Source organism: Chlamydotis macqueenii, chromosome 20 (assembly GCF_036417535.1).
Source record: "Chlamydotis macqueenii isolate bChlMac1 chromosome 20, bChlMac1.mat, whole genome shotgun sequence".
In the NCBI taxonomy this organism is placed as follows: domain Eukaryota; kingdom Metazoa; phylum Chordata; class Aves; order Otidiformes; family Otididae; genus Chlamydotis; species Chlamydotis macqueenii.
In genome coordinates this window covers 10,707,654-10,732,034 of record NC_141575.1, presented here as the reverse complement: position 1 = coordinate 10,732,034, position 24,381 = coordinate 10,707,654, and the positions used below count along the sequence as shown (strand labels likewise).

The following is a 24,381-nucleotide window of genomic DNA, read 5'->3' as shown; positions in this document are numbered from 1 at the left end:
TGGCTGCGCGTGGGCTGTCCCAGTGACCGGGGCGCGCATAGCCAGGCTGTCCTGAGTTGTGTGTTGGGCGTGAACCGTGCCGTGAACACGTGTTTGTGCTGGGGCAGCTCACGGGGAACATCTGCCGCTGCTGTCCCGAGAGCTACGAGCCTTCAGGAAACCTGACAAATGCTGTAAAAATCTCTGTGCTCATCCAAAATTTCCAGGTGAGGAGAAAATAAAAGACTTGTCCAGAAAAACCTGACGAGCTGTGGGTACTGACACTGCTCCCGACAGCATCACAGAGGTTTCCCGGGTGACTGCATGGTGCTGCGTCTCCTTCCCCCCACGCCTGCCACTGAGAGCTGCCCCACTGCCATGGCAGCCCCGAAGGAAAACAGCCTCTTCCCGTCCAATCCCTACTACATCCCGGGGTAAGTCCTGACGTTAATCCCAAACATCTGCTCGTTTCCAATGCAAATAGCTCCAGCTGGGATCACATAGTGTTTATGGCTCGTTATATCTGGGAGGTTTTTTTAAGGACACTGTTAAATATTCCATGGAACAGGGCTCCAGGATAAGCACCACTTTGCGACAGGGTGTAATTAAATAATTAAAGACTGTGCTGTGGCGCATCGAAGGCAGAGTCAAAATTGTTTGGTTTTTTTTTTTTTCCTCCTCCCTTTTTTCTTTCTCTTTTTTTTTTTTTTTTAAGCTGACAAATGTTACCAGGGCTGCTGCGCAGGGTTTGGCTTCCGTATTGCCCTAACTTTTGCACCAAGGGCGTTTGAAGATCCCCTTTGAATACGTAGTTGCGTAGACACGACACGCTCTTGGCAAATCGGTCGCGGCGCTGTCCTGCTGCCCCCTGGGAGCTCTTTGAAGAGGTTGGTGACTGTGGATGCTGGTGGCCTGGTGAATACGTAGTTATGGGGTTTTTTCAAAGCTTTTTGCCACATCCTCTTCTAAAGGCTTGGAAAGAGGAAAGCAGGCTGTCACGGGTAAGAGGCAATGAGTTATTGGTGAGAAGGTGAGACACGAGCAGCAGAGATAAGTGGATGGGCTTCATGGTGACGTAGAGTTGTGCGTGGGGTCCTCTGGTGACCCGTGCTGGGAGATGTGGTCCGTGATCCAGACTGGGAAGGACTGGATGGCCACTGAGGGGGAACAGCTTCTGTTGGTACAAAACCACGTGGCGTAGTCCAGCCCGGGGCGAACTCCGAAGGGCGTCAGGCCGACCTCCCCACACGGAGGGGCCTGGGACAGACCAGGCCGCAACCCTCAGCGCAGAGAAAACACCCGTGTCCCACGCGGCCACAGGCGCAGGATGGGTGCAGGCAGGAGGGAGGCAGATCCCGGGCTGCAGGTAAGGGTGGAACGCGCTTCCTCCCTTCACGATCCTCCTGCTGTGACAATCGCATCCGGCCTTCCCGCCAGAGCAGTGTGTGGGATTTTTCCGTTGCAGAGCTCTGCGCCTTCCAGGCTTACACAAGCTCCGGGGTTGGGGTTTTTAACGCGTTCTTGTGCTGCCGCGGTTGTCTGAACGATGCGATGTGGTACTCCGTGCGCGCTGTCACCCTGTCAGAGCCGTGCGCTGACGGCAGCTCAGGAAAGAAGAGTCACAGCCAGGAGGGAGCTGCAGCTGGGCGTGCGCCTCTAAAAGCCTCACAACCTTCCCTTGCTTGGTACAGCCCCCGCAGAAGCAGCTTCCAGCCCCAAAACCAGCACAGCGCTGGGCTGCTCCTGTCCAGGCTGGTGCGTCAGCCACTGAAGGGAGGAGGAACCAAATTCTGCTGCTGCGTTTTGCATCGTAGCATCACCCCGAGCCCTGGAGGAGGCCCCTGAGGGTGGTGAGGGTGCCGCTTTGCATCTGGTTTGGGTGGCTGAAGCAAGGAGGAGCTGCCTGAAGGGCAGCGCCGGAGCCCAGGCTCCGCTGCTGGCAGACGACACACCCCGAGCTGGACTGCCGGCAGGAGGAGGAGGGAGGAGGAAGATGCCGCATCACAGCATCTCCCCGGCTGTCCCATGTGCCATACCCAGCCGCGCCAGTGAACCCGCAAACACGACGAGGGCATCAAAACTGGTTGCTCTTGCTTGGGTTGGGCGATGGCCATGGCCGGGGCTTCGAAAACGCCACCGCGGTGCTCAGGAGCATCAGGGAGCCAAACCCAGCGTGCGGGATGGTTTGGGAAGGACTTGGGGCCCAGAGAAGGGATAAATCCATGAATCCCGGGCACAGCCCTGCCCGCCCCATCCCAGCTTGGCGCGGCTGGGAAAGGCACGGAGCTGAGCGAGGACGGGCCCAGGGCCAAGGGAAGGCTGAGCAGGTTTAGGTGACGCAGTCTGAGGAGTGGCGATCGCAGAGATACGGCTGAGTAAGGGAAAAGTGAAATGGGGCTCAGCCTTGAGAACGGAGGTGACTCACTGCTCGCCAGTGAGGTCGGGATCAGTGGCCGGAGCGGCTCGGTGCGAAATACAGAATCGGGGATCTCTCCGGTGGCTTAAACCACCAGCAGAAGGTCACCAGCCCCGCTGAGCCTGGTCTCTGCCCCAGGCGCTACGGCTTTTACCAGCAGCGCTGGTGACGCGCTCTGCGGCAGATCCCTGTGCCATGGACCCAGACTGACTCGCCTGAGCTCCCCACGTTACCTCGCTTTTAATTGCTCGTGAATTGAATCCGTTCTCAGCCCTACCATTACTTTGTTCAGGATCAAAATCCCTCCAGCCATCCTGTAATTATTCAGGCTCTGTCATTCGTGCTTTTGCTCAGCTTTGTCGTCCCGGCGTAGCTTCCCCGTGTTGCAAGACTCGCTGAAACCAGCGGGGACGAGCCACCGAGCTCCTCGGGCGGCTGCCAGTGAGAGATCCTGCAGGCAACGTGGGGAACCTGCCAAGAGTAAACGCAGGGCTCTGCTCGCTGCTGTTTAAAGTGTTTGGAAGGGAAAGTGCTTACTCATCATCTTATGATCCGCGTGCATCAGCCGGCTTTGTCCCCAGACAGGCACCGGGATCACTGGTTGAGTGTTTCTGTCTGTGTTGGCACTGGCAGCTCTACCTTCCCTCCTCAGCAGCGGAACATCACTACTGGGAAATTTCGTACTGGGGATGGGTAGAGCTTGTAATCCGTACTGGTGGACCTGGGAGCTGTGCTCCTGCCGGTGCTGCTTTGGCCGCGCTCCCTGGCCTCGTCCCGTGTTCCTCCGTGGGCCGGAGCACGAGCCTGTGCCTGTACACGCCTGTAAATCTACGAGCCAGTTTTCATGCTGACATGTAAAAACAGGCATGTGCAAACACACACGCAGCCACACCCGCCTGGCTTCACACGTAACCCCACGCATCCTCTCGATGCTCCCCTCGTGCTGCCGCTCAGGCAGCAGAATCTCATCCACGCTCACAGGCGCGTCCCTGTGCCGTCGCCTTCCCGGGCTCACGTACCCCAAGCCCCATATGCTCGTGGCCGTGGCCCCTCCAGGGCGCAGAAGCCCTAAAGCCCTAAAGGTCATCCCGCCAGCCGGCACCTTCCGCTGCCACCTCAGCCACCGCTCTCTTTTGGTTTCCTCCTCAGCTACGAGGGCTTCATCCCCCAGTTCAACTTCCAGTTTGGAGAGACTTTTGGCAAAACCACCTACCGCCTGCTGACGGACCCGACGGTTACGAAGAGCCCTCGCTCCTTGCTGGCCCCACTGCACACGCAGAATGTCGTTGAGGACTTCAGCAGGACAAACCACGACGGCCAGGGTTATCTCCCTACGCATCCAGGTGAGCAGGTCTGGTCCCTTCGCCACAACGGGCTCTGCTAACGAGCACTGGGTCAATCACGAGCAGTGGGGTCCGTACCCGTCCTCAGTGGGCTCCTGGGGTGAAATGGGATATTTTTCTGTGGAGCAATCACAGCTCTGGTACAGGAGCACGGACACAGGAGAGCAGCACTGGTGCGGAGCTGGAGCACTCGGCCTCCGCTGATGAGCATGGGGCTTCTCATACTGGTGTCTGGTGGAGCAGAAAGGAGAATTTTAGTTCCCAGGTTATCTTCAGGTAAATTAAGAGAAATTATTTTATGGCATATTATGAACTCACTCCCTAACTCTTCCATATTCCTGTCGTGGTTTAACCCCAGCCAGCAACTGAGCACCACACAGCCGCTTGTTCACTCCCACAGCAGGATGGGGGAGAGAATCAGCAGGGTAAAAGTGAGAAAACTCATTGGTTGAGATAAAAACAGTTCAATAATTGAAATAAAATATTAATAATAAATTGTAATAAAAAGGAAAATAACAAAAAGATAACTAAAACTCACGAAAGAAAAGTGATGCAAATGAAAACAATTGCTCACCACCAAGTGACCGATGCCCAGCCAGTCCTGGGCAGCACCAACCTCCTCTCCAGTTTTATTGCCAAGCACGATGTCTGGAACAACCCTTGGGCAGTGGGCTCAGCTGTCTCAGCTGTGTCCCCTCCCAGCCTCCTCGCTGGTGGGGCCGTGTGAGGAGCAGAAAAGGCCTTGACGCTGTGTAAGCACGGCTCAGCCGTAACTGAAACATCCCTGTGTTCTCAGCACTGGTCCCAGCACAAATCCAAAACACAGCCCCATAGCAGCTACTGTGAGGAAAACAAACTCTGTCCCACCCAAACCCCGCCCAGTTCCACAGGCTAGAATCCGTCCATCTGGGGAAGAGGTGGGCTGTGCTACCTCCGCCCTTCCCGGCCAACCCGCCTGGCGCAGAGCTCGTGCTCAGAGCTCTTACTCACTGCTTGAGGTTCATCTTCCATCTTCCTGCTCCTACCAGTAAAAGGTTCATGTGCCCTTCCCTTCCCACCTCTGCCCACCGGCCCCGTCTCCCCCGTCAGACGCTGAGATGCGCTCATGGAGATTCCCAACGCTGGGAATTTGCCGGAATCTCCTACCAAGACCCAGCCCTCCTGGGCAAAGTGCCTGGTCCCCCAAATTGGGCCACAGCAGCACCGTGATCCCCATTGGCTCCTCTCGGGGACATGCCGTCCTTTGGAGACTCGTTTCCACGTACCGTGTCACGTGTCTACGCCGCGGCTGTTGTGGACGCCCTGGTCGGTGGCAGTGAATGCTGGCTGAGTGCACGGGTTACTGTGTCTGTGCAGGATCTGGGTCTTCGTTTCCTGTGGGATGGCCACACCAAAGTGGTGCTTTCCCATTTCACGCTGGGAATTTGTGTCACGTAGCTTCTTGCAAACTTTGGCCTTTCTGTGCACGCTAGCCCTGTTTTCCGGGGTAAGGACTCCACTACGCAGGTGGTGTTTGCAGGCTCCATTCCTGGAGACTTACATTTGCATTTCCTTGGGCTAAAATGGAGTTTGGAAGGCTGGACCCAACTAACCAGTTGACCTCGTTGTGCTCTCTCATTATCCTGTCCTCATTCTTGCGCTCTCCTTGCCAACCTCTGCGTCACCCACCACCATTTGCAGTTGGGAGCTTCTGTTTGCTGCTCGTTAGTGAAATGCTGAAGAAGGTGGCGCAGGGAGCACCTTGCCGTGCTGGTAACCCTTCATCGGCAGCTGCTGTCGTGCTGTTGGTGAAGGATCCCTACAACCCTTCACTGCAGACTTCATCGGCGCTGCCTGGCATCCTTCTGGGTGTTGTACGTGATGGAGATCAAAGAGCTCATGGCAGCGTTGGGTCTGTGGTTGCCTTCAGCAAGCTCAGGCTGAACGATGTTTCTGAAGGTCTGGTTTTCATGAAGCCTTGTTGATGGCACGGGATATTCTGCTGTTGTCTAGCAGCCGAGTGCCATGTTGTTTTCTTGCTGGAAGCGTGGTTGGTCGGAGATACCAACCAGGGTTGGGCTGTTGGCATCGAGGGGTTACGGCACAGGCCAAGCATGCAGGCACCCCCTCCCCAGGGACCTGGACTGAAAACATGCGGATAATTTACCCAGATCAAACACAGAGTGCTCTCCTGGCTTTTAATTGACTGCCTCGCTGCGCAACGTTTCTGAATCAATAAGTCTGGAAAAAGCAGGGTAATGAAAAAACCTAATATGGATTTCTCAAGTAGAAAACAACTTGATTTTCCCTTTTCCTTTGGCGTGCAGGATAAAAGGAAAGAGCAGATGCAATATTTTCATTAATAACGAAGGAAATGTGAAGACAAACCTGCTTTAAAATTTGCACACTGCGTTGAAAAATCACTTCCATCAAATATTTGACTTTATCAGCTGCTGTCCAGGCTAGGAACAAAATAATACAGTTGTACAGAGTCTGTACAGAGAGTCACATAGCGTACATATGCTTCTGATACAGTTACAAAGTTCTGTACAGTATAGATGCTTTATAACGCAGTTATGAGCAGATTGCAACCCTAAATGCGCGTCAGAAGCCCTGCTGCTCTCGCAGAAAGGGGTCAATCGTGCTCCGTGCCGTTTCAGCCAGGACAGGTCCTCATTCCCTGGCACACGGCGCTGGTGACGCCTTCGCTGGGAGACAGCGTCCTGTCCCGGGGCTTTGCGCTGCGCCACAGCCGCCCGTGAAACACGAGGAGGGCAGGGAAGGCGGTCACGACCAGAAGGCTGGACAAAAGTGACGTACGGGAGCAAAAATGGAAGGAATTTGGTTTGTTTAGAAAGGACGAGACGGACATAGTAACGGTTTTCCATTCAGGAAAAGATCGTGGCGGGGCACAGGAGCGCTCGTCCTCCATGACCACCGTGGAGGGAGCCGTTGGCGTCGCTCCTGGCACAGAGCGCGAGGAAGCGCCCGGGCTGGAGGTGTCGTGCGGGGCGGGGACAGCCCCGGAGCCACATCACAGGATATTTTTAAGGGAAAGTCGGACAGAAGTCGCCAAGCGTGGCTGTCCCTGCAGAGCCTTGAGCAGGCCCCCATCCCTAGTTCACCGCCAGGATATTCAGCGCACGCTGGCCGTAAGATGTTTTCGCTCAGCCAGCGTCACAGCAGACCCTTCCTCGACAAGCGGCAGGGAAGCCAGGGCAGGAATTCCTTGTGGGACTGGGAGGGGCTGTGTTTAGGGGTGCTGATGCAGCCGTGTGGAGAAAAGGATACGGTTGGGTTTTCTCCCCTTTAATTAATTTTTATAGCTTGGCTGATGATATTTCCCAGTTTGGGTGCCACTTAGAATAGATTTTAAGTTACTGAACTGACGTTTACGCAGCTTTTCTGCGCAGGCTGGTGTATTGGATGGGGCTGACGGTGCTCGCAGGACGCGCTCGCAGCCCGTGGGACGCTTCTGACCTCCAGGCTCCCTTCCTTCGCTCCGGAGGGACGTGTGGGGCCCGCGGCCCAGCGCGGTGGGAATCCCTCACCCTTGTTCAGCCCCTCCTTTCCCTTCACTCGGTGTCTGTCCCGCAGGGTACCTTCAGTATGAGAAACTTGGGGCTGCACCAAGCTTTCCTGAACCACTCCTTGGGCCAAAACCTCCCCCTCCAGAGCCGAGGCCGGCAGAGGCAAAGCTGACAATGATGCACACGGATGCAGTGCCCAAACGCCGCTTCCAAGATTACATCCCGAGGACACAGCTGCCACGTATCGAGTACCCGCAGAGGATTTCACGTCATCCTGCCTCCGAAGAGCACGAGTGGCAGTTGCCCAAGCTAACCCCAGCTTACGGACTGGAAAAAAGGGGTGAACCCAGCAGCACCTTCGCAGGAAGCAAATCGGTAAGAGGTTCTGGGCAGAGGAGACGCGTGGTAAGGGGTGGGGTTTGGGGCCTGGTGGGTGTGGAAAGGCTCTCCTTGGTCCAGGAGTGCGAAGAGGGAATTTCACCTGGGCACGGGCGGCAAGGATGGAAAGTTGAGAGTTTTAGCTTCCAATCCTGGTCACTAGGTCTTGTGTTACGCTGCGCTGTGCAACCAGGCTTGTGTTTCCTTCGGGTGAACTGGGAAAGGCGAGCGCTCCTGGCACCTTTGGTTACGTGCCAGGTTTTTGACCCCTTAACTGCTCCCGCCACTCACCTGAGTTTCCCACCATCGTTACCCCTCATTGAAACACGAGCACTGGGATTTGCCTACGGAGCTGGGTGCTGCTTTGCACGGCACCGCTGGTTCACTCAGGACCAACGCCTTTGAGCCTCTTATTTCTTCTGGAGCCGGAGTCAGCGTTTGTCGCGTCACAGCCAGCCGGGGCCCTGCAAATCTCCGGGAGGCAGAGATTAGAGATTTGACGTCTCAAGTCAAAAGCTGGCGTGGATGTAAATCCCAAGAAAGGGCATCCCTGCTCCTTGCGCTGAGAAACAGATCTGTGAAGGAGCTCCGTGCCCAAAGCCCCTCCTTGTTCTCCCTGGGGATTCTGCAAAACCTCCGTGCAGAGAGCTTGTCTGGTAACTTGACTTTACCAGAAATTCTTGGAGTAGCTCTTAATGTAAAGCTGGGAGGAAATGGAAATGGCAGTTGCAATGATTTAAGCAATGGAGTCTAAGGAGCAAGTGGGTTTTACTGGTGTTTATTTTATTTCTGCTTTTATTTTGAGCTTGTAAATATTGAAGATGAGACTCTGCCAGGAGTAGATGAAATCATGGATGTGGAGCGAGAGGATTGGTTGCCAAAACTGGATATACCAAATGTGATCCAGCAGAAAGTCATTCCAGGTAAAAAAGAAAGAGGGAGGTCATGAGTCTGCCTCAGCAGAAATCTCAGAGACACCAGCCAGTCGCCCCAGCTCGTTTGAACACTGTGGGATGAAAAACGCCCCTGCTCCTCTCCGTGCAAGGGTGTTTCTTTGGGATGCCGTCACTTCTGTGGATCTGACGCCGAGGGGCAGGTGGAAGGGATGCCGGAGCCACCTCAGCTCCCCACAGCTGTAGGGCCAGGCTAGAAAATGCTCCGGAAAGCGAGGAGAGATGGGTCATGGGCTCGGCGCCAGCTCCAGCACCTTGATGGGCATCTGTTACCGTTGGGGCAGCTGTTTCTCTCCTAGAAGGAAGAATCATCTGAATCATCACATCAACAAACAGTGGTGCATTGCACCACCATAAATGTATAAAACTCTTACAAGGAGTTATACTCCATAATTTTTCCTCTTGTTCTGGAAGAGCGTTCCACTGCGAGTAGGAGAATTACAAAGGGTGATGCTCTGGACTCCTCCCCAGAGGGTACCACACCAGCGGGAGCGATGCTTGGCTCTGAGACGGACCACAGCCAGTGCAGGGGTTGCGTGTCAAAGTATTTCAGACTCAGGGAAAGAGCACTGACATTTTAGAAAGACAAATTTTGCTCTCTCCAAAGCATCCTTTTAGGTTGTACCTCTCTCTCTCCATTTTGTGTAGGTTTAGATTTTATATAGTTTCTGTCTTATAGTTAGTGAAAACTTGTGGGATGGGCACGGCAAATGAGAAAGAAAGGCTGGACACTGGGTTGTTAGCCCCTGGATGTGTGTTGAACTCGGAGAGAACATGGCAGAGTTGTTGGTTTAAAGAAAAGACTGTAAGAAAATGAAATATTTCTCCCATACCTCACGGAGACCAACAAAGATCTGCTCAACACATTGAGTTTTCCTTGGGAATCACAAAAAAAAAGACGGTTTTGGAAAAGATACTTCACGTCTAAGAGTTAATTTTACAATTGAAATGGATGAATTTTTCCTTCCTGTACTCTGCCTAGGTTTTACTTTTATCCTAGCCTCTCCTGCTTCCAAACTGTCTGATCCTCATGCGATGTGTGTGTTCTCTCTTGTCTTCACCCGAAGGGTACGCTGGATTCATCCCCTGCTTCACCTGCATTAGCGGCGTGAACTACATCCGGAACGTGAAGGAAGCCATGAAGGAATTTGACCGACAGCAGGTAGATTATGTTGACAAATCCTATTTCAAGAACATAACCCTGGCATCAATTCATCTGCGATGCCAAAAGCAGTTTCGTTTACAGCAGCAGCGTTAGAACCGGGGTTCTAAGTACAAGCGAAAGAAAACGCTGTTAGGTAACACGCTGAAAAAATTATGAGCAATTAAATTCCGTAACTTGTTTCCTTGGGACATGACGGGAGGATAAACGAGTTCATAAAAGGATTAAGCAAATCTGTAGAGAGTTGGTTCAGGAGTGGCTGTTAAAAATGTTGCTCTGAGTGCAGAAACACAGGATGCAGCGCTCTGCGCTTCCCTGACGCAGTCCATCTCCACCCAGGTGGCTTCCTGGGCTGCTTGCGTGGGTATTTCTCCCTTTTAACTGGTTGTAAGGCTTTTTCCTTTACCAACAAAACTTGTCTTAAAGGGATCTAGATGATGTTCCTCCTCCTTCTGGGAAGGATGCAGAAATATCCCTACCGAAAACAAATCTTTCATCCCCTTGCCGTAAAATCTCCCGTATAATGCCGTATAATCCTCCTACATGGGAAAATGAGATCCCTCCTACAGTCGCTTGCATTTAAAGCTACACATTTCTTCCTGCTCCCAGGATGGAGTGAGAGCCCAGCGATGCGGCTGTCTCGCTGGTCCGGTGCCGGTGAGGGCTGCTCAGCTCGGTGAAAGCAGGTTACAACATTTCCAGCCCTTTCTGGTCACTGGGATTCACTGTGGTGCCTTCGCCCCAGAGCGTACTGGTGTGATGTAGTGAAAATTCAAGACGGAGGATCCCTGGCTCAGAGAAACTCAGCTGGGAAGCAGTGACTCAGCAGGGCTGACAGCGCTCGTGGCAGTCGGATGCTGCGGCTGAAATGTGTTTCCCTGCGCTGGCTTCCTTATCCTTTCCTTCTGCTGCTAATAGGAATTGAAATGAAGCAAATAGAACAAAAAAACCAGGCGTTATCAAAACGAAATGTGCTCTTTGCAAAGCCCTTCTGCCCCTGATTGCTGCAGAGATGTCTGCCATGCGGTAAATCGGCGAGGGAGGTGTTTCTCCGTCGCAGGGTTTGGCAGAATCCAGGCTCGCAGAGGCTGGCTGCAGCACATCAGGTGCTGAAGGAATACAAGCACGCTAAAAAAAAGAAATCACACCACACTTCTAGCTAAGATGGCTTCTGACTTCAAGTCACTAATCCTCTGCCCTAAATCTCCGTTGCCCTAGGTTACGTACTGGGATGTGCTGTGGATGGTTGCGTACTGTCCGCAGCAGGGAAAATAGCGCAATCCTTTCGCTTCAGCGCTGCGCCTGAGGAATTGCAGCGGTCGCTCCATCGCCAGTCACAGAAGGGTTCAGTGGTCCCGCGCGCTGCTGGGCTCCGTGAACCCCATCCTTCCCCACCGAGGAGGGCGGTGCAGCTGTAGGGGTTTTGCGGCTGCAGAGACGGGCAGAGCTGCGTACCCACCCTCCAGCACTGCCCCCGTCCGGGTCTGCCCTCGGAGGGCAGGACGGACCCAAGGGATGCTTTCCGCTCTCCCTTCAGCTAACGCTCCCTAAGCCTTCCTGCTCCTCCTCGCCTGGGAATTACTGGCTAACCACCACCAGTGGTACTCACAGAAAAACAAACCCAGGTGAAGGGGTTTTGACCCCTTCAGAGTCACAACACAGGGGCAGACGAGGCACAGACCCGGTACGTCAAACAGAGGAGCGGAGCGCCAGGCGTTTGGGACGTGCGGGCGGTGCCCGGAGGTGACGAGCACAGCCCAGGCCGTAGAGATCCTGGGGGCCGCACCCCGGCCGGGAGCTGCTCCCGGGGCACGGGCCAGCACCAGTCGGGAGAAAATCCTGTACGGTGGAGAAAGGGAAGGTGCAATGCAGTCCCTAATTAGAAGAAAACAGAACTGGAAAGAGAATTGCTTTATATTGGCTTAAATATTTCCTTTAACGCAGAGTCAAAGCACGCCACTTGGGTAGCAACAACACGGTTTAAAAGGAACCGTACTTTATTGGGGTTTTTTGTTTGTTTTCCAGCTTTCGCAGAGAAACCCAGCTTGCAGGTTTGGCAAGAGATTTCCCCAGACATACTGGCCTGACACCAGAATTTACACCAGTGCTGGGCTGATACCTTCCTACATGGGCTTTGTACCAGGTGAGTTTATCAGCTGAGTGAAAACTGAAGTTGCTAATACTAATTATTGTCATTAAGCAGCTGTTATTAGTGCCAGTGTCAGCAGTGAACAGTTACTGAAATGTTCCACCCGGTAGTAGTTTTTTTTTTTTTCCCCAGTCTGTGCCAAGGCGCTGGAGCTGTGCCATCCCCTGCCTTTCTGCAGGAGGGCCCATGGTCCTCGCTGCCGGCCGTGACTTGTGCAGAACCTTCCTCTGGTTTCCAGCCACCACCCCCTGCTAAAGCAGAGGAGGCTCAGTAACGCCTCACCCGTCCTAAAAAGCTTGAAGTATGATAAAAAGCAAAAAAAAAAAAAAAAAAAAAAAAGTGAGAAAGCACGAAAAAAGCAGTGAAATGGCCTTCAAGACCGGTGGTGGCTACCCTGGTCCTTGTCAGTTGTCTGCGCTGCCTAAAAGGAAATCTGAAGAAAGTCAGTTTGTGTGTTAAGGGGAAGGCCTGTCCATGCAGAGCGTTAGAGTATTAGGCCAAGGGTGCTGGTGGATGACACTGTCCCGCCCTCGCTAACTGGCAGGCCAGGGAACACACCAGCTTCTGTGTCATGAAAAGGAGGAAGAAAAAACCCACCCTAAAATCCAGGACAAAAATCAACTGCTTAAAGCGTTACCTCATGATTTAAAAAGCTTTTGTCATCTTTTCACCTACAGAAGTGTTGTGTAGGTTTGAAACCAGCTCCCTGTTTCTGTAGACAGACTGACTTCCCCCGCCCCCAAGAGCCAGCAGTCAGTGTAATTGTCACTACTCCAACCAGTTCGACTGTGGAAGGAGAAACTCACTTTTAAGACAGAAAAAATTAACCCAGCATCAGTTATAATCAAGAACACCAAACAGAGTATCTCCAGTAGGAAAGCAGCCTGCTAGCTCGCGCCCAGCTGCTGCGCGGGACAGGTTTGTCACTGCAGGTACCACTGAACACGTTACCATTCCTGTGCAGGACAGATTTGCTCACGCAGGGTTTCCACGAGGTAGAAGTGTAATTTGGTATCACGTGTTCAGCTCACCTGCAAAGCAGAGAGGCTGCAGTAACACCCGGTTTGGTTTTAAAATCTCAGTAGATTTTTACTGTCAAAGTGACTCCAGCGAGGCTGTGTACACAGCAGCTCTTCAGTGTCCCTTGTCCTCAGCACAGTGCGGCGCAGCTGTCCCCAACACGCTTGTGCCAGGCCAGGGCTACCTGCGGGGTTGGTAGTGCTGCGCGGCTGCAGGGGGCCAGAAACCACCCCCAGCTGCACCATTTCACGGCCCGGGCAAGCCGTAGCTGGTGGACGCCTGCACCTCCACTGCGGTCAGGAGCGCTGCTCGGCTCCCAGCGTGCCGCCTGTAACAGGAGTCCGCGTGCAGGCACCTAAATTTAGACGCGGAGCTGAATTTCACCCTCCATGTGAAGCGTACCCTCCCTCCGCCGGTACCCTTGATTGTAAATCCATACCAGCCAATTTTTTCAACTCCTGCCCCACCAGCAGCAAGCAGGGCTGCCACGGCATCCACGTTGTTATGAGGCAGGGAGAAGCGTGGTTGCCCTGCACAAGGCGGCAGGGGCTCACGCCAAGTCCACCGTTGTTCTTTTGCAGACCTCCGCCACACCTATGCGCTCACTTTTGGAAACAGCACCCGAAAGGCTTACCGAAAGCAACAAAGGAGACGAGGTTGTGCACTGTGAAAAATGCTTTAATGGTGCCTGTACAGCATTTGAAGTGACTTTGAGACAGGAAGAGGAACACAACACAGACAGAGAAGATTTGAATGAGAGTTCATACAGCTTTAAACAAAATTTACAGGTGTTCATCTGCATAGCTTTTACTCTGCCTCCTCCTCAGCCTCCTCCTCAAACTCCCCCTCCTCCTCAGCTGTGGCATCCTGGTACTGCTGATACTCAGACACCAGGTCGTTCATGTTGCTCTCAGCCTCTGTGAACTCCATCTCGTCCATGCCCTCGCCAGTGTACCAGTGCAGGAAAGCCTTTCGGCGGAACATGGCGGTGAACTGCTCAGAAATGCGTTTGAACAGCTCCTGGATGGCTGTGCTGTTACCAATGAAGGTAGCAGACATTTTCAGGCCACGAGGTGGAATGTCACAGACCGCTGTTTTAACGTTATTAGGAATCCACTCAACAAAATAGCTGCTATTTTTGTTCTGAACGTTGAGCATTTGCTCATCGACCTCTTTCATTGACATACGGCCTCTAAACACAGCAGCTACGGTCAGGTAGCGGCCGTGGCGTGGGTCACACGCAGCCATCATGTTCTTTGCATCAAACATCTGCTGCGTGAGCTCTGGCACGGTTAAAGCACGATACTGCTGGCTCCCACGGCTTGTGAGCGGGGCAAAGCCAGGCATGAAAAAGTGCAAACGGGGAAAGGGAACCATGTTCACTGCCAGCTTCCGCAGGTCAGCGTTAAGCTGGCCTGGGAACCGCAGGCAGGTGGTGACACCGCTCATGGTTGCCGACACTAAATGGTTCAGATCACCGTACGTTGGAGTAGTTAACTTCAGTGTTCTGAAGCATATGTCGTAGAGGGCTTCGTTATCAATACAGTATGTTTCATCTGTGTTTTCCACAAGCTGGTGCACCGAGAGTGTGGCGTTGTAGGGCTCTACTACAGTATCTGACACTTTAGGGGAGGGCACAACACTGAAAGTATTCATAATCCGGTCTGGGTACTCTTCACGAATTTTACTGATGAGGAGGGTACCCATGCCAGAGCCCGTACCACCACCGAGAGAGTGAGTAAGCTGAAAGCCCTGGAGACAATCACAGCTTTCTGCCTCCTTTCTTACAACATCTAACACAGAATCAACTAATTCAGCACCTTCCGTATAATGGCCCTTTGCCCAGTTGTTTCCTGCTCCGCTCTGACCTGGAAGAGAGCCATTTTCGTATTAGATTACGGTCACTGCTTCCTGCTTGCAAGCAAAGCTTAGGAGCATCAGGCTACAGAGAAACCCCAGAAAAGCTTTGATTTAATCAAGCGTAGAGCCGTGGTTTCATCACACAAGCAGCTCTGGAGCGGCTCGGCAGAAATACAGAAAACATTCCCAATGACAGAGCAGCCATGAACCTCTCCGGAGGGTAGGGAGGAGGTAATGGGAATCGGAGGAGCAACGACCTCTTGTGCCTTCTCGGACCCGCTCTCCCAGCAGCTGCCATCCTGCCCCAGCCGCAGACCCGCGGTGTTTCACGCCAGGACTACCCCCCCTCCCGGGGCCGCGCTTGCCTCAGGAGCATGTGCGGCGGGGAAGCCCGCAGTGCAGCGTCCCTGCCCACCCCACCCCACCCCGAGCCGGTTACACGACAGGTCCCTCCCCCGCTCCCGGCGCCACTCACCGAACACGAAGTTGTCCGGCCTGAATATCTGGCCGAAGGGCCCGGAGCGCACCGAGTCCATGGTGCCGGGCTCCAGGTCCACCAGGACGGCGCGGGGCACGTACTTGCCACCTGTAAAACAGGGAGAAGCCGTGACTGCGGCGCCGGGGGCGGCCCGGGGAGGGGCGGGCGGCGGGCCGGGCCCTACCTGTGGCCTCGTTGTAGTAGACGTTAATGCGCTCCAGCTGCAGGTCGCTGTCTCCGTGGTAGGTGCCGGTTGGGTCGATGCCATGTTCGTCGCTGATCACCTCCCAAAACTGCCGGAGAAAATCGTGTCAGGGGGCGGCTGGGGCGGCGCGCACCCCCCGCCCGCTCTCTCCCCCCTCTGCCCACCGCCCAGACCTTGGCCCCGATCTGGTTCCCGCACTGCCCGGCCTGCAGGTGCACGATCTCCCTCATGATGGCGGCGACACAGCTCACTCTCTCCAGCACCGCTCTCTCCCCCAACCGACTCTGACTGTGTGAGGCAACCGCCAACCTTTATATAGCAGCGGAATGCGCGCGCAGCCTTCTTCTGCCCGCCCAGGCGGCCGTTCGCAGTAGCTATTGGCTACTCATAACGAGGCTGTAAAAGTCAGGAACTCTGATTGGCCAGAATGCTGTCATTCAAATCATTGGCTCCCATTTGCTCCTCCTGCTCGTCTGTTGATTTTACTGTTAAGGCAACCGGGGCTCGCGAATGCCCGCCCTACTCGCTCAGAACACTCCCGATTGGCTTAATTGAATGATTGATGTCGAGTCTGATTGGTTGTCGCCCCCAGAGATGAGCTAACGTCATTTGATTGGGTGAAAACAAAGTGTCCTAGTAACCGTCGCAATGACTCCGCAGCAGGCGCTGGGCGGTGGCTCGCGCAGCCGCCTGTTCCCGAAGCCTCGCGCGCACTTTGCGCAGCGTAGGCGGCAGCTCCTCCTTACTGCGGGAGAGGGGGAGGGCGGTTTCCGGGGAAACCTGGCCGAGCCCTTTCCCTCGCGGGTCCCTCGCACTCCCCTCCCCGCCTCCGCTCCTCCGCGAGGGCCTCCCTCGCCCGTCCCCGCCGCCACCCCCTTCCCCCGCTCGCCCCGGGGCGCTGCAGCGGCGCCGTGGGGGCGGGGAGCCCGTCTGCGCAGGCGCGGGCTGCGGCGCCTTTTCTAGCACTTTCTGGCGCGCAGCCGCCGGAGGCAGCGGCGGCTCGGCGGCCGTTGTCATGGCAACCGCGCTCGGTGGCGGGAAGGGGCCAGGCCGGGGCACGGCCGGCGGCAGCCGTGAGTGGCGGGGGGCGGCCCGCCCTCTGCTTCGGGCTGCGGGGGGTCGGCGAGAGCCGTTTAGGGGCAGCCCCTCTGCAGGAAGGGCCTGCACCACGTGGAGAGAGCTGGTGTGAGGTGGTGTCCACCTGGGAAGGAGCCCGTGTGAGGTGGTGGCCTCTCAGGGGCCTTGAGCTGGGCGGCTGGCTCACTGGGTCTCTCCGAGGGTGAGCAGAGCAGTGCTGTACAAGGCGACACCTCTGTCCTGGGGTGGATGTTCATGGTGCAGCCCTGGCATAAGGCAGCCGAGCATCCCTAGCTGGATAAGTGTGTGCCTTGCTTCCCTTTTTGCTGTCTCTTCCTAGGCTGTACTGTTCCCTTCTACCATCCAACTTCGTTAGCACATTCTTGCATAAACACTTCATCTATTGGTCACAGCTTCTACTGAGCATGCTTTGACTGCTGTTTTAGCAGAACCTTTTTATGATTATATGTATTCATCAGGATGCCAGCAAGGCCTACAAGTCCTAGCATCTCTTCCTCTTTTGTACTGTAGCTAAAACTTGAAAGAGGTTCCTAATTTGGCTCTCCAAACCTAGTCTCAAACTGCTGCCTGGTTGTGGGGGTGGAATGAGGCAAAGGCAGCAGGTGACCTCAATTCTTTACACAAACAGAGCAGATCAGGCCAGCATTCTGTGTCACTCAGGCATTCATACAAGGCAGAGGTACATTAAGGCTTGTATATGTATCATGATGTATGCTTGGATATCAGTAATCCAACTGCTTCTGTGACTGGGTCAGGTGAGGAGGCAGGCAGGGAAAGAAAGCACTGTGGAGACTTTGGCTGGGGCTTGAATAGCCTCTGGTAGTTGGCTGAATACAAAGGTGATGATGATTCGTATTTCTGGCATGTAAACAACATATTCCCCCAGGAATGCTGGAAGGAGCCCAGGAGCACTGGGAGCAGAGACCCTGGGAAGAGCCCCAGAGCATCGGGAGTGACCTGAGAGGATCCTGGGCAGCTCCAGGAGGCCCTGGAAGAGGCCTCCATCAGCCCAGAGGTGCGCAGGCGCGGCTAGGAAGACACACATACGGCTCATCCTCCACATTTGAAGCCAGAATGCAGGAGGTTTACGCAGTTTACATGGAGACAGCTGAGTAATGCAAAGGCATGAGGGTCCGGATTTATCCCGCCTAATTATAGACATTGATTTGAATAGCTAACGCTGAGCTGTGTTCATGCCAGTCAGTGGCAAAGGATGGCTCGGCCTGCTCCAGCTCTGAATCGCCCTCTGACAACACCTTTCTGTTGTCTGTAAAGGCGTTTGAGGTGACCAAATCCAAAATCTCAGTACCATTTAAGTATCAAAGGCACCCGGGATGAACTCCGATCAGATTTGTTCAAGATTTCATACAAGGCTGTAATAATCAGTAAAGACAGCTTTTCCTCCAGGATGTGGTGCCATCTCTTCAGAGTACTGTGAAAAAATGACTACTGTCTTCTTTCTGATTAAAAAGAGAGAATGTAGAATGTCTTGCCTGTGTTTTGCTGTCTAGGAAAGTACATTCAGCATAAATTCTCATCGGGGCGTACTCAGAACAGCATTGGCAAGCTTCTGCGCTCGTGAAGCCCTAGAAAACCGTCCCTAAAATGGAGCGGGGGGAGCCACTGCAGGGCTGGTAGGAGGCTTGCTGGTACAAGTGCTGCTGTATTTAATGCAGATACAGGATTTTTTTCAGCCAGGGCCAGAAAGTGAAGGACTGCGCATCTTTGACAAAGATCTGTTTCCTCAATTTGTTAAAAATGATGAGCCTTTGTAGCCGGTGCTTCTCACAGCTTGTGCTTGTGCTTCAGCCCTCACTGCCTGTAATGTTTGGGAAGCTGTTCTGTAATGTGCAGAGTGAGAAATGGTTGCCACCCCCAGCATCCCAGTGGCAGCAAATAAGTGGAAATACTCTGCTTTGTTAAGAGTATCAGTCTCCAAAATGCTAGCAGAGCAGAGGATTGCCCCTGTGGAGTAATTTACCTCATTAATTACCCCTATGGGGTAACTAAAACTTCACTCCTGTGCTTGAGCCTCCCAAGGTTTCCCTGGGAAATTCAGCCACCTAAAGATCTGCGGATTAGGAGGCCTTTCAAATTATCCGAAACATTTCTTTTTGCTAATTCTATCCCAGTCAGCCAGTACTTCTTAGCTACATGCAGATCCACAGGAAGCAACAATTCTATTTAAAATATCTTTGCATGTTTTTAAATTAAGGTAAAATGCCAGTGTTTCTAAGCTCTCTGTGAGGACACAGCCAAGCTGCCAGGAGTCTCCATGGAGAGCTGCTGGAGCTGCCGACCATCTTAACCCTGCGACTTCTAATGCTGTGGCAGCCCAGCAACCTGATCAGCGCGTACCAGAAGGTGAGCTGGCAAGCAGCAAGGCAGGTTTCTGCCAGAACCTTGTCTCACACGAAGCATTCCTTTAAAGCAAACGGAACACTGCCAATTGGGCAAATTCTGGGGGAAAAAAATTTGCACGTACTGTGGTCATGCGTGAGCAAAATGCTTAAGTGTGTTTCTAATTGTTGTCGGTTTAGTGGACAGCCTGCCCAGGAACGCTGCTGCAGATTCCCAGGGGCAGTTGGAAAGCAATTGGGATAGCAGAGAAGGGAACGGCTTGGCCGTGGAGGGGAGGGACATGCTCCACATCGCGTTTTCACTGAAGACAGCTCTTTTGTCTGGGATTTGGTTTCTTTGGAAGCTCTCCTCAAACCTTGCTGCAAGTGACAAGCGAGGAGGCTTCACCTCATGAGGTGCTCCTGAGTTTCCCGTCTGTATCCATTAGTGGCTGTAACAGGGATACTCAAAAACATTAGGGTCTGCTGTTAGCAGGCCAAAGTGCCTGGCTGTAGTCCAAAGAAAGACGTGGTAGCGAAGTTAAAACTAAGTTGGCAATGGCATTTCTGTTTTGCTGAATTATATATTAGTTATTTTAAAGCTTTTTATTGTAATTGTGGGGGTTTTTTTTAACTATCTGTACTGCTTTCCGTGTGGAAACGGGTATTACTGTGAATACAATTGGTTTGAGCAGAGTGGGGAGATACTTTCTTTAACTTTTGAGTATTGCCTTCCCCTTTTACTGAACCAGCTGCTTTGTGTGCCAGGGGGTATAGAGAGGTGGCCTCCCCCGAGGCAGGCAGACAACGGCTGTAATTCTCCTCTTGATACTTAACCAGCTGAGTGGGTTCAAGGCACAGGTCCATCCCGTGTCCATCTCTAATGATCATCAGCAGTTGCTAAAGAAGAACAAGCCAAACGTGCACGGATGTGGCAGGTGGTTCAGGTAATTCTTTACCCACAAGCAAGTACCTTTTTGTTTAGTAGCCCTAATGGATTATTTTTAATTTAGCTCATCACCTTTTGAAGCCATGTAAACTTTTGGCATAAACAACCCACTGCCATGGTGAGTCCCACCGTTTAACCACAAGCTTTGTGGAAGAAGAGCTCCTTCCTTTTGGTTTGATAATTTCCAGTTCAGAAGGCGGCCGTGAGCCTGTCGCTTGTGCTCAAGAGAGCCTTGAACGTTGTTGGTGATTACCATGAAACTGAAGGTAATGAATGCTAAATCAGCTTTTCTTGACTTAAGGTTCAGCAGTAACTGGCAGTTTACATCTCCCTCACGTTTAAAACCAGTGAACTTTGAGCACTGTTCCCATAATGTTTCCCTCATTCAGTTCCACAGCTCCACTGCTGTACATTATCCAGCGATAAGCTTTATAAGTATTGCCGTCTTTCACTCAGGAGATCTGTTTCTCTGGAGAACTTCCGCCAAAAAGCGGTGACTAATTCGATCATGAGGTGCGCATATGGTGACACCCGCTGCTGTGAACAAAAATAAACTTTCCTTCACACAAAAGTTGATTTTATCATTCCTCCGTCTCTCTCAAACCTCCTTTTCTTCATTTCCAGTGCAGTCCTCTTCCTGTTAGGGATTATTCTTTCTCCCTCTTGTTTCCAAAAAAGCCTTTGTGCATATTCCATGCTAGTGCCCATCTCCCTGCATCGAGGCCTTCTTCCACTAACGCCACGGCTTCTGAAATCACTGATTAGAGCTGCTTTCACATCCCACAAATAGCTTCCATACTGCAGTGTGTCTTTCATCTGTGTTCACATCAGGAGTCTCCTTGACAAGTTTCCAGACAAGCCTGCTTGCTAATTTATTTGATTTGTGGTGGGACCAGCTACTGGCTGTCTTGGAGATTTCCTAAGGCTTCAGGCGCTGTTCTGCCATCCTCCCTCTTGTGACTAATCCTTGTCATTACACACTCAGGGCAGCAGCGCTTACCTTCTGTTTGTCTGGCTGGAGCAGGGCATCTAAAAGCGCCCGACTGCAAGAAGGCTCTGAGTATCTCATACCAAGAGCGTGGTGGAAACCGGGTCAAAGACACTTCTTCTGCCTGGTCGTCACTGCGTATGGGTACACGCCGATGTTTGCACTTGCAGAACATCAAAACGCTTTGATTTGCCTGGGTTTGATGGCATTATGAAAATCTTTTATATTAAGAGAGCTGTGGCAAAAAATAGGGTTTTACTGATCACAGTATTCATTTGCACTTATTCTTCTACTAGCATTTCCATCTACTTCAGTGTAGGAGTGACAGGGCATGAGGTAGGATGTAAACATCATATGGCTTCCTGTTTCCCTGGAAAATATTCAGATACAGGATCATAGGCGTGCTGTAAGAACAAAATAAAAGTGTCCTGATCTCTAAATGCAGCCATCCTAAAAGGCATTCCTCTCATCTTCTGCTGGATTTGCTCCACCAGTGGTTGTGGATTTCAAGTTATTTCGTTATTGTTTATTATAACAGCCCCAAACAACTGAAATGAGCGCAAGTACTGCAGTGCCTGGTGCTGTGCATTGTTCCTACACTTGCTATTCCAGAGGCCTTCCCTTAACCCCTGCCAGGACAGTATCTCATTGAGAGAAGGAGTTACAATCACTGCATTACTAATGGCAAGATGGAGCTCCGCCATGTGACAAGTTTTGCAAAGTCTTTGAAGCTTGCATGACCTCCTCACAACTTGCCAAGATCAGCTAGGAAGCCTGTGACGTCCCGGTGAAGTAATTCATCCGTAAGCGTCCTGTGAAATACCTGTGTCTCACAAAGCAGCGCTTACCTACAGCCCTGCCTCGCGTACAGCCAGGTACCCAGAGCGGTGCTGGGGCTCAGCTTAGGTCTCTCTCCTACAGCTGCAGGGAGCCTGCGTGTGTGAGGATGGGAAGAAGGCAGCAGCTCTGGTCCTGTGGTGGTGGACTTTGTAACAGCAGAACTGGACTGCAGGCATTTCTCTCAATTTTTGTGGGAATTACTTGGTACAATCCAGATGGGATGTACTGGTTGGGAATTCATGATGCTTTGGAAATGGTAGAAACTGGAAGATGACAGGAGCTAATAAACTCCTACAAACATGCTGAAATGAAATTCAGGCCACTCTAGCCAGCAGCAGGTCAGCTAATCTGTTGTGTTTCTGGAGCTAAAATAGAGAAAGTGCTTTCTGCTGTCAATTTTTGTATCTAATACTTTTGATTTCCTTCTTATTGACGCTTGCTGACAGCGGCCGAACTGCAGTTGCACGTGAGCAGACGTTATCTGCCGGAAGAGCTCTCCCGGGGTTCAGCCTGAGCGAGAAGTGAGGGAGCTATGCGTAAACATAAAGAACTTAGGGACAGTTAGAAAATCCTCATTATTAATTGCATTGTAACCAAAGGGCTGCAAGCATCTTCATTTCAGAGTGAGTGAGTTAATCTAGAATCTCCTTTTAAGCAGATTTCTGCTGCCCAGGTAATCTGGGGATCAGTTCTGCAAACTTACGTAGCACTGACATGGAGGAGCTGCTTCTATAGAGAACTGGGAAAAAAGAACATGTTACTTTTGTTATATTCTATTCTTCTCATAGGTTCCAAATGTTGTTATTTTTGCCTTTTTTATGACTAAACCCACACTTCAGGGCTTTTAAAAGACCAGTCTAACTCATTGTCTAGTAAATACATCTAGAAATGTGTTGTTTTTTTTTTTTTTTTCTGCCAGATAGAATGTAAGTGATGCTCACAGTCAATGCTGCCCATCCCCAGCCCAGTTCACCTGGTAACCCGAGGTGCTGGGGGCTGCAGCTTGCGATGGGCAGCACAGGCGTTGTACGAGAACAAATATGCCTGCCCCCGTGTCCTGCCTGCAGGAGAACACAGCGGTGGTGGTATTTGGAAGGAGTGGTGGGAAAGGAGGGAGCAGAGCTGCTGCCTGCAGTGTGTGGACCACCAAGGGAAGAACTTTAGCCATCAAAACGATAAGAACAACAGCTTTTAGCTCAAGAGTTTAGGATCTGCTCTAAATCAAGTGGTTGTGGGTTGTCTTTGCATCACAGATTTTCTTCACGTCGCAGAGTGGTGATTTGATGTCAAATGGTGGCTCAGGTGCCGTGGATTTAATACGGGGCAGGTTAGGCCATCTGTAGGTGCCATCACTCAGTACAGCTCAGTGGCATGTGTGAGGCAAAAGTAAAGTGCCAGGAGGACATGCTGAGCTTCTTGTCTAATTGTTAATTTATTTTCTGCATAGAAATCCCCAAGCTTCTAAAGAAGAGCTTGGAGAAGTTCCAGTCAATGTCCTTTCTCTTGGACTCTGTGATCGAGTTCTCAAAATCAAGATGTAATGACTGAGCAGGCCAGAACACCTGGAGTCCTGGCGTTCCTGGCATCTCACTGGCTCGTTTCCATTTCCTCAGTGGTAGGATTCTTCTTGGGCAGGCTGCGAATCTCCGCCAGGAACCCAACAGTTCTCCTGTGTGCTGACAGAGCCAGGGCTGTGCTTAATGATTGCATTTCCAGATGTGGGAGGAATGAAGTCTCAGGAATTTCCCCAATATCGCTGACTCCCTCATAACCTCTTTTTTTTTTTTTTTTCTTTCTATGCAGGCTTGTCTGAATCCCTCCCACCTTCTTCAGATGGTTTGAGCAGAGAACACATCAAAGATGTAGACATGTCTCTCATCAACTAAATACCAGCAGCCAAGTTATCTGCAGTCATTTTCTGCCGTCCTGCCACTGGGAAGGAAGTGCCTTCAGGGGTTCTCATTGTGTACCCCGAAAGTACGCAGCCTAACAGCTCTTGAGTAAACAGAGGCAAAATCAGCATCCCCCATCCTCCTCACTGAAACACTCTGTGTTCACCATAAAGCCCCCGCTTTGATCTCTTGCCAGGAATAACACAGACAGTCTATTAAAACATCTTTAATAACATGATACAATTAAAAATATCTAACGTGCAACTCAAAGAAATGAATATGAAGCTTGTTTAAATCTGTTTCCACACCCCTCCGAACTTGACTGACAGGTTCCAAACCTTCATTAATTGGCCTGAAAATTTATGAATAATCCAATGTTATGGGGGGGAGGGGGTGTGTGAGGTGTCCTATATATGAGTTGGGAGCACAAGGGATTAATAATCAGATTTGAAAGGATTTGAGTGCCATGGTAGCTTTAAAAATCCTGCAAGGCACATCACTGCATCTGTGAGCATTTGAATTTCTGTTTAAAGTGGTCTGAAATGAGTAAGAGACATTTGTCCCTCAGGCTTTTAACCGCCTGTGTGTTCAAGTCTCTAAAGCAATCCACGAAGTGAACTCTCAGTGCTTTAGTCAGAGTCCATCCCTTTTCTTCACAATAACACAAGGAATTTGGACAGCACCTCATCTTTCAAACGAGCAGACCAGACTAGACCAGAGGAGCTGGAATGACTGCCGAGTCCCAGAGGAATCCCGAGTATTGGATTATACAGTAACTCTGGTCACAGTCTAGTGTGAAAGCCATTGGGCTGGCATTAGGAAA

General features: G+C 52.0%; 2 protein-coding genes and 1 long non-coding RNA gene across 3 annotated transcripts; 2 read left to right on the top strand and 1 right to left on the bottom strand.

Moving 5' to 3' along the window:
* Positions 1–357: 357 nt before the first annotated feature.
* Positions 358–13,613, top strand: CIMIP2A (ciliary microtubule inner protein 2A). The gene is made up of 7 exons (XM_086763822.1): positions 358–413; positions 3,545–3,738; positions 7,315–7,622; positions 8,431–8,548; positions 9,646–9,740; positions 11,766–11,883; positions 13,491–13,613. Exons 1-7 carry the CDS (start codon positions 358–360, stop codon positions 13,577–13,579), a joined length of 978 nt encoding a protein of 325 aa, XP_086619948.1. The 3' UTR covers positions 13,580–13,613.
* On the bottom strand, positions 13,567–15,737 carry TUBB4B (tubulin beta 4B class IVb). The gene is made up of 4 exons (XM_086763821.1): positions 15,626–15,737; positions 15,432–15,540; positions 15,245–15,355; positions 13,567–14,777 (listed from the first exon to the last, which is right to left on the bottom strand). Exons 1-4 carry the CDS (start codon positions 15,680–15,682, stop codon positions 13,717–13,719), a joined length of 1,338 nt encoding a protein of 445 aa, XP_086619947.1. The 5' UTR covers positions 15,683–15,737; the 3' UTR covers positions 13,567–13,716.
* Positions 15,738–19,189: 3,452 nt separating this feature from the next.
* On the top strand, positions 19,190–24,195 carry LOC147598270 (uncharacterized). Its single transcript, XR_015260764.1, has 3 exons — positions 19,190–19,306; positions 19,920–20,104; positions 23,470–24,195. It is a non-coding gene; the product is annotated as an uncharacterized LOC147598270 (long non-coding RNA).
* Positions 24,196–24,381: the final 186 nt, after the last annotated feature.

Coding starts and splice junctions, on each gene's coding strand:
- CIMIP2A (XM_086763822.1), top strand. CDS start 358: ATGGCAGCCCCGAAGGAAAACAGCCTCTTCCCGTCCAATCCCTACTAC. Junction 7,623..8,430: donor CCTTCGCAGGAAGCAAATCG/GTAAGAGGTTCT, acceptor TTTTATTTTGAG/CTTGTAAATATTGAAGATGA. Junction 11,884..13,490: donor CTACATGGGCTTTGTACCAG/GTGAGTTTATCA, acceptor GTTCTTTTGCAG/ACCTCCGCCACACCTATGCG.
- TUBB4B (XM_086763821.1), bottom strand. CDS start 15,682: ATGAGGGAGATCGTGCACCTGCAGGCCGGGCAGTGCGGGAACCAGATC. Junction 15,541..15,625: donor GGAACCAGATCGGGGCCAAG/GTCTGGGCGGTG, acceptor TTTCTCCGGCAG/TTTTGGGAGGTGATCAGCGA. Junction 15,356..15,431: donor CTACTACAACGAGGCCACAG/GTAGGGCCCGGC, acceptor CCTGTTTTACAG/GTGGCAAGTACGTGCCCCGC.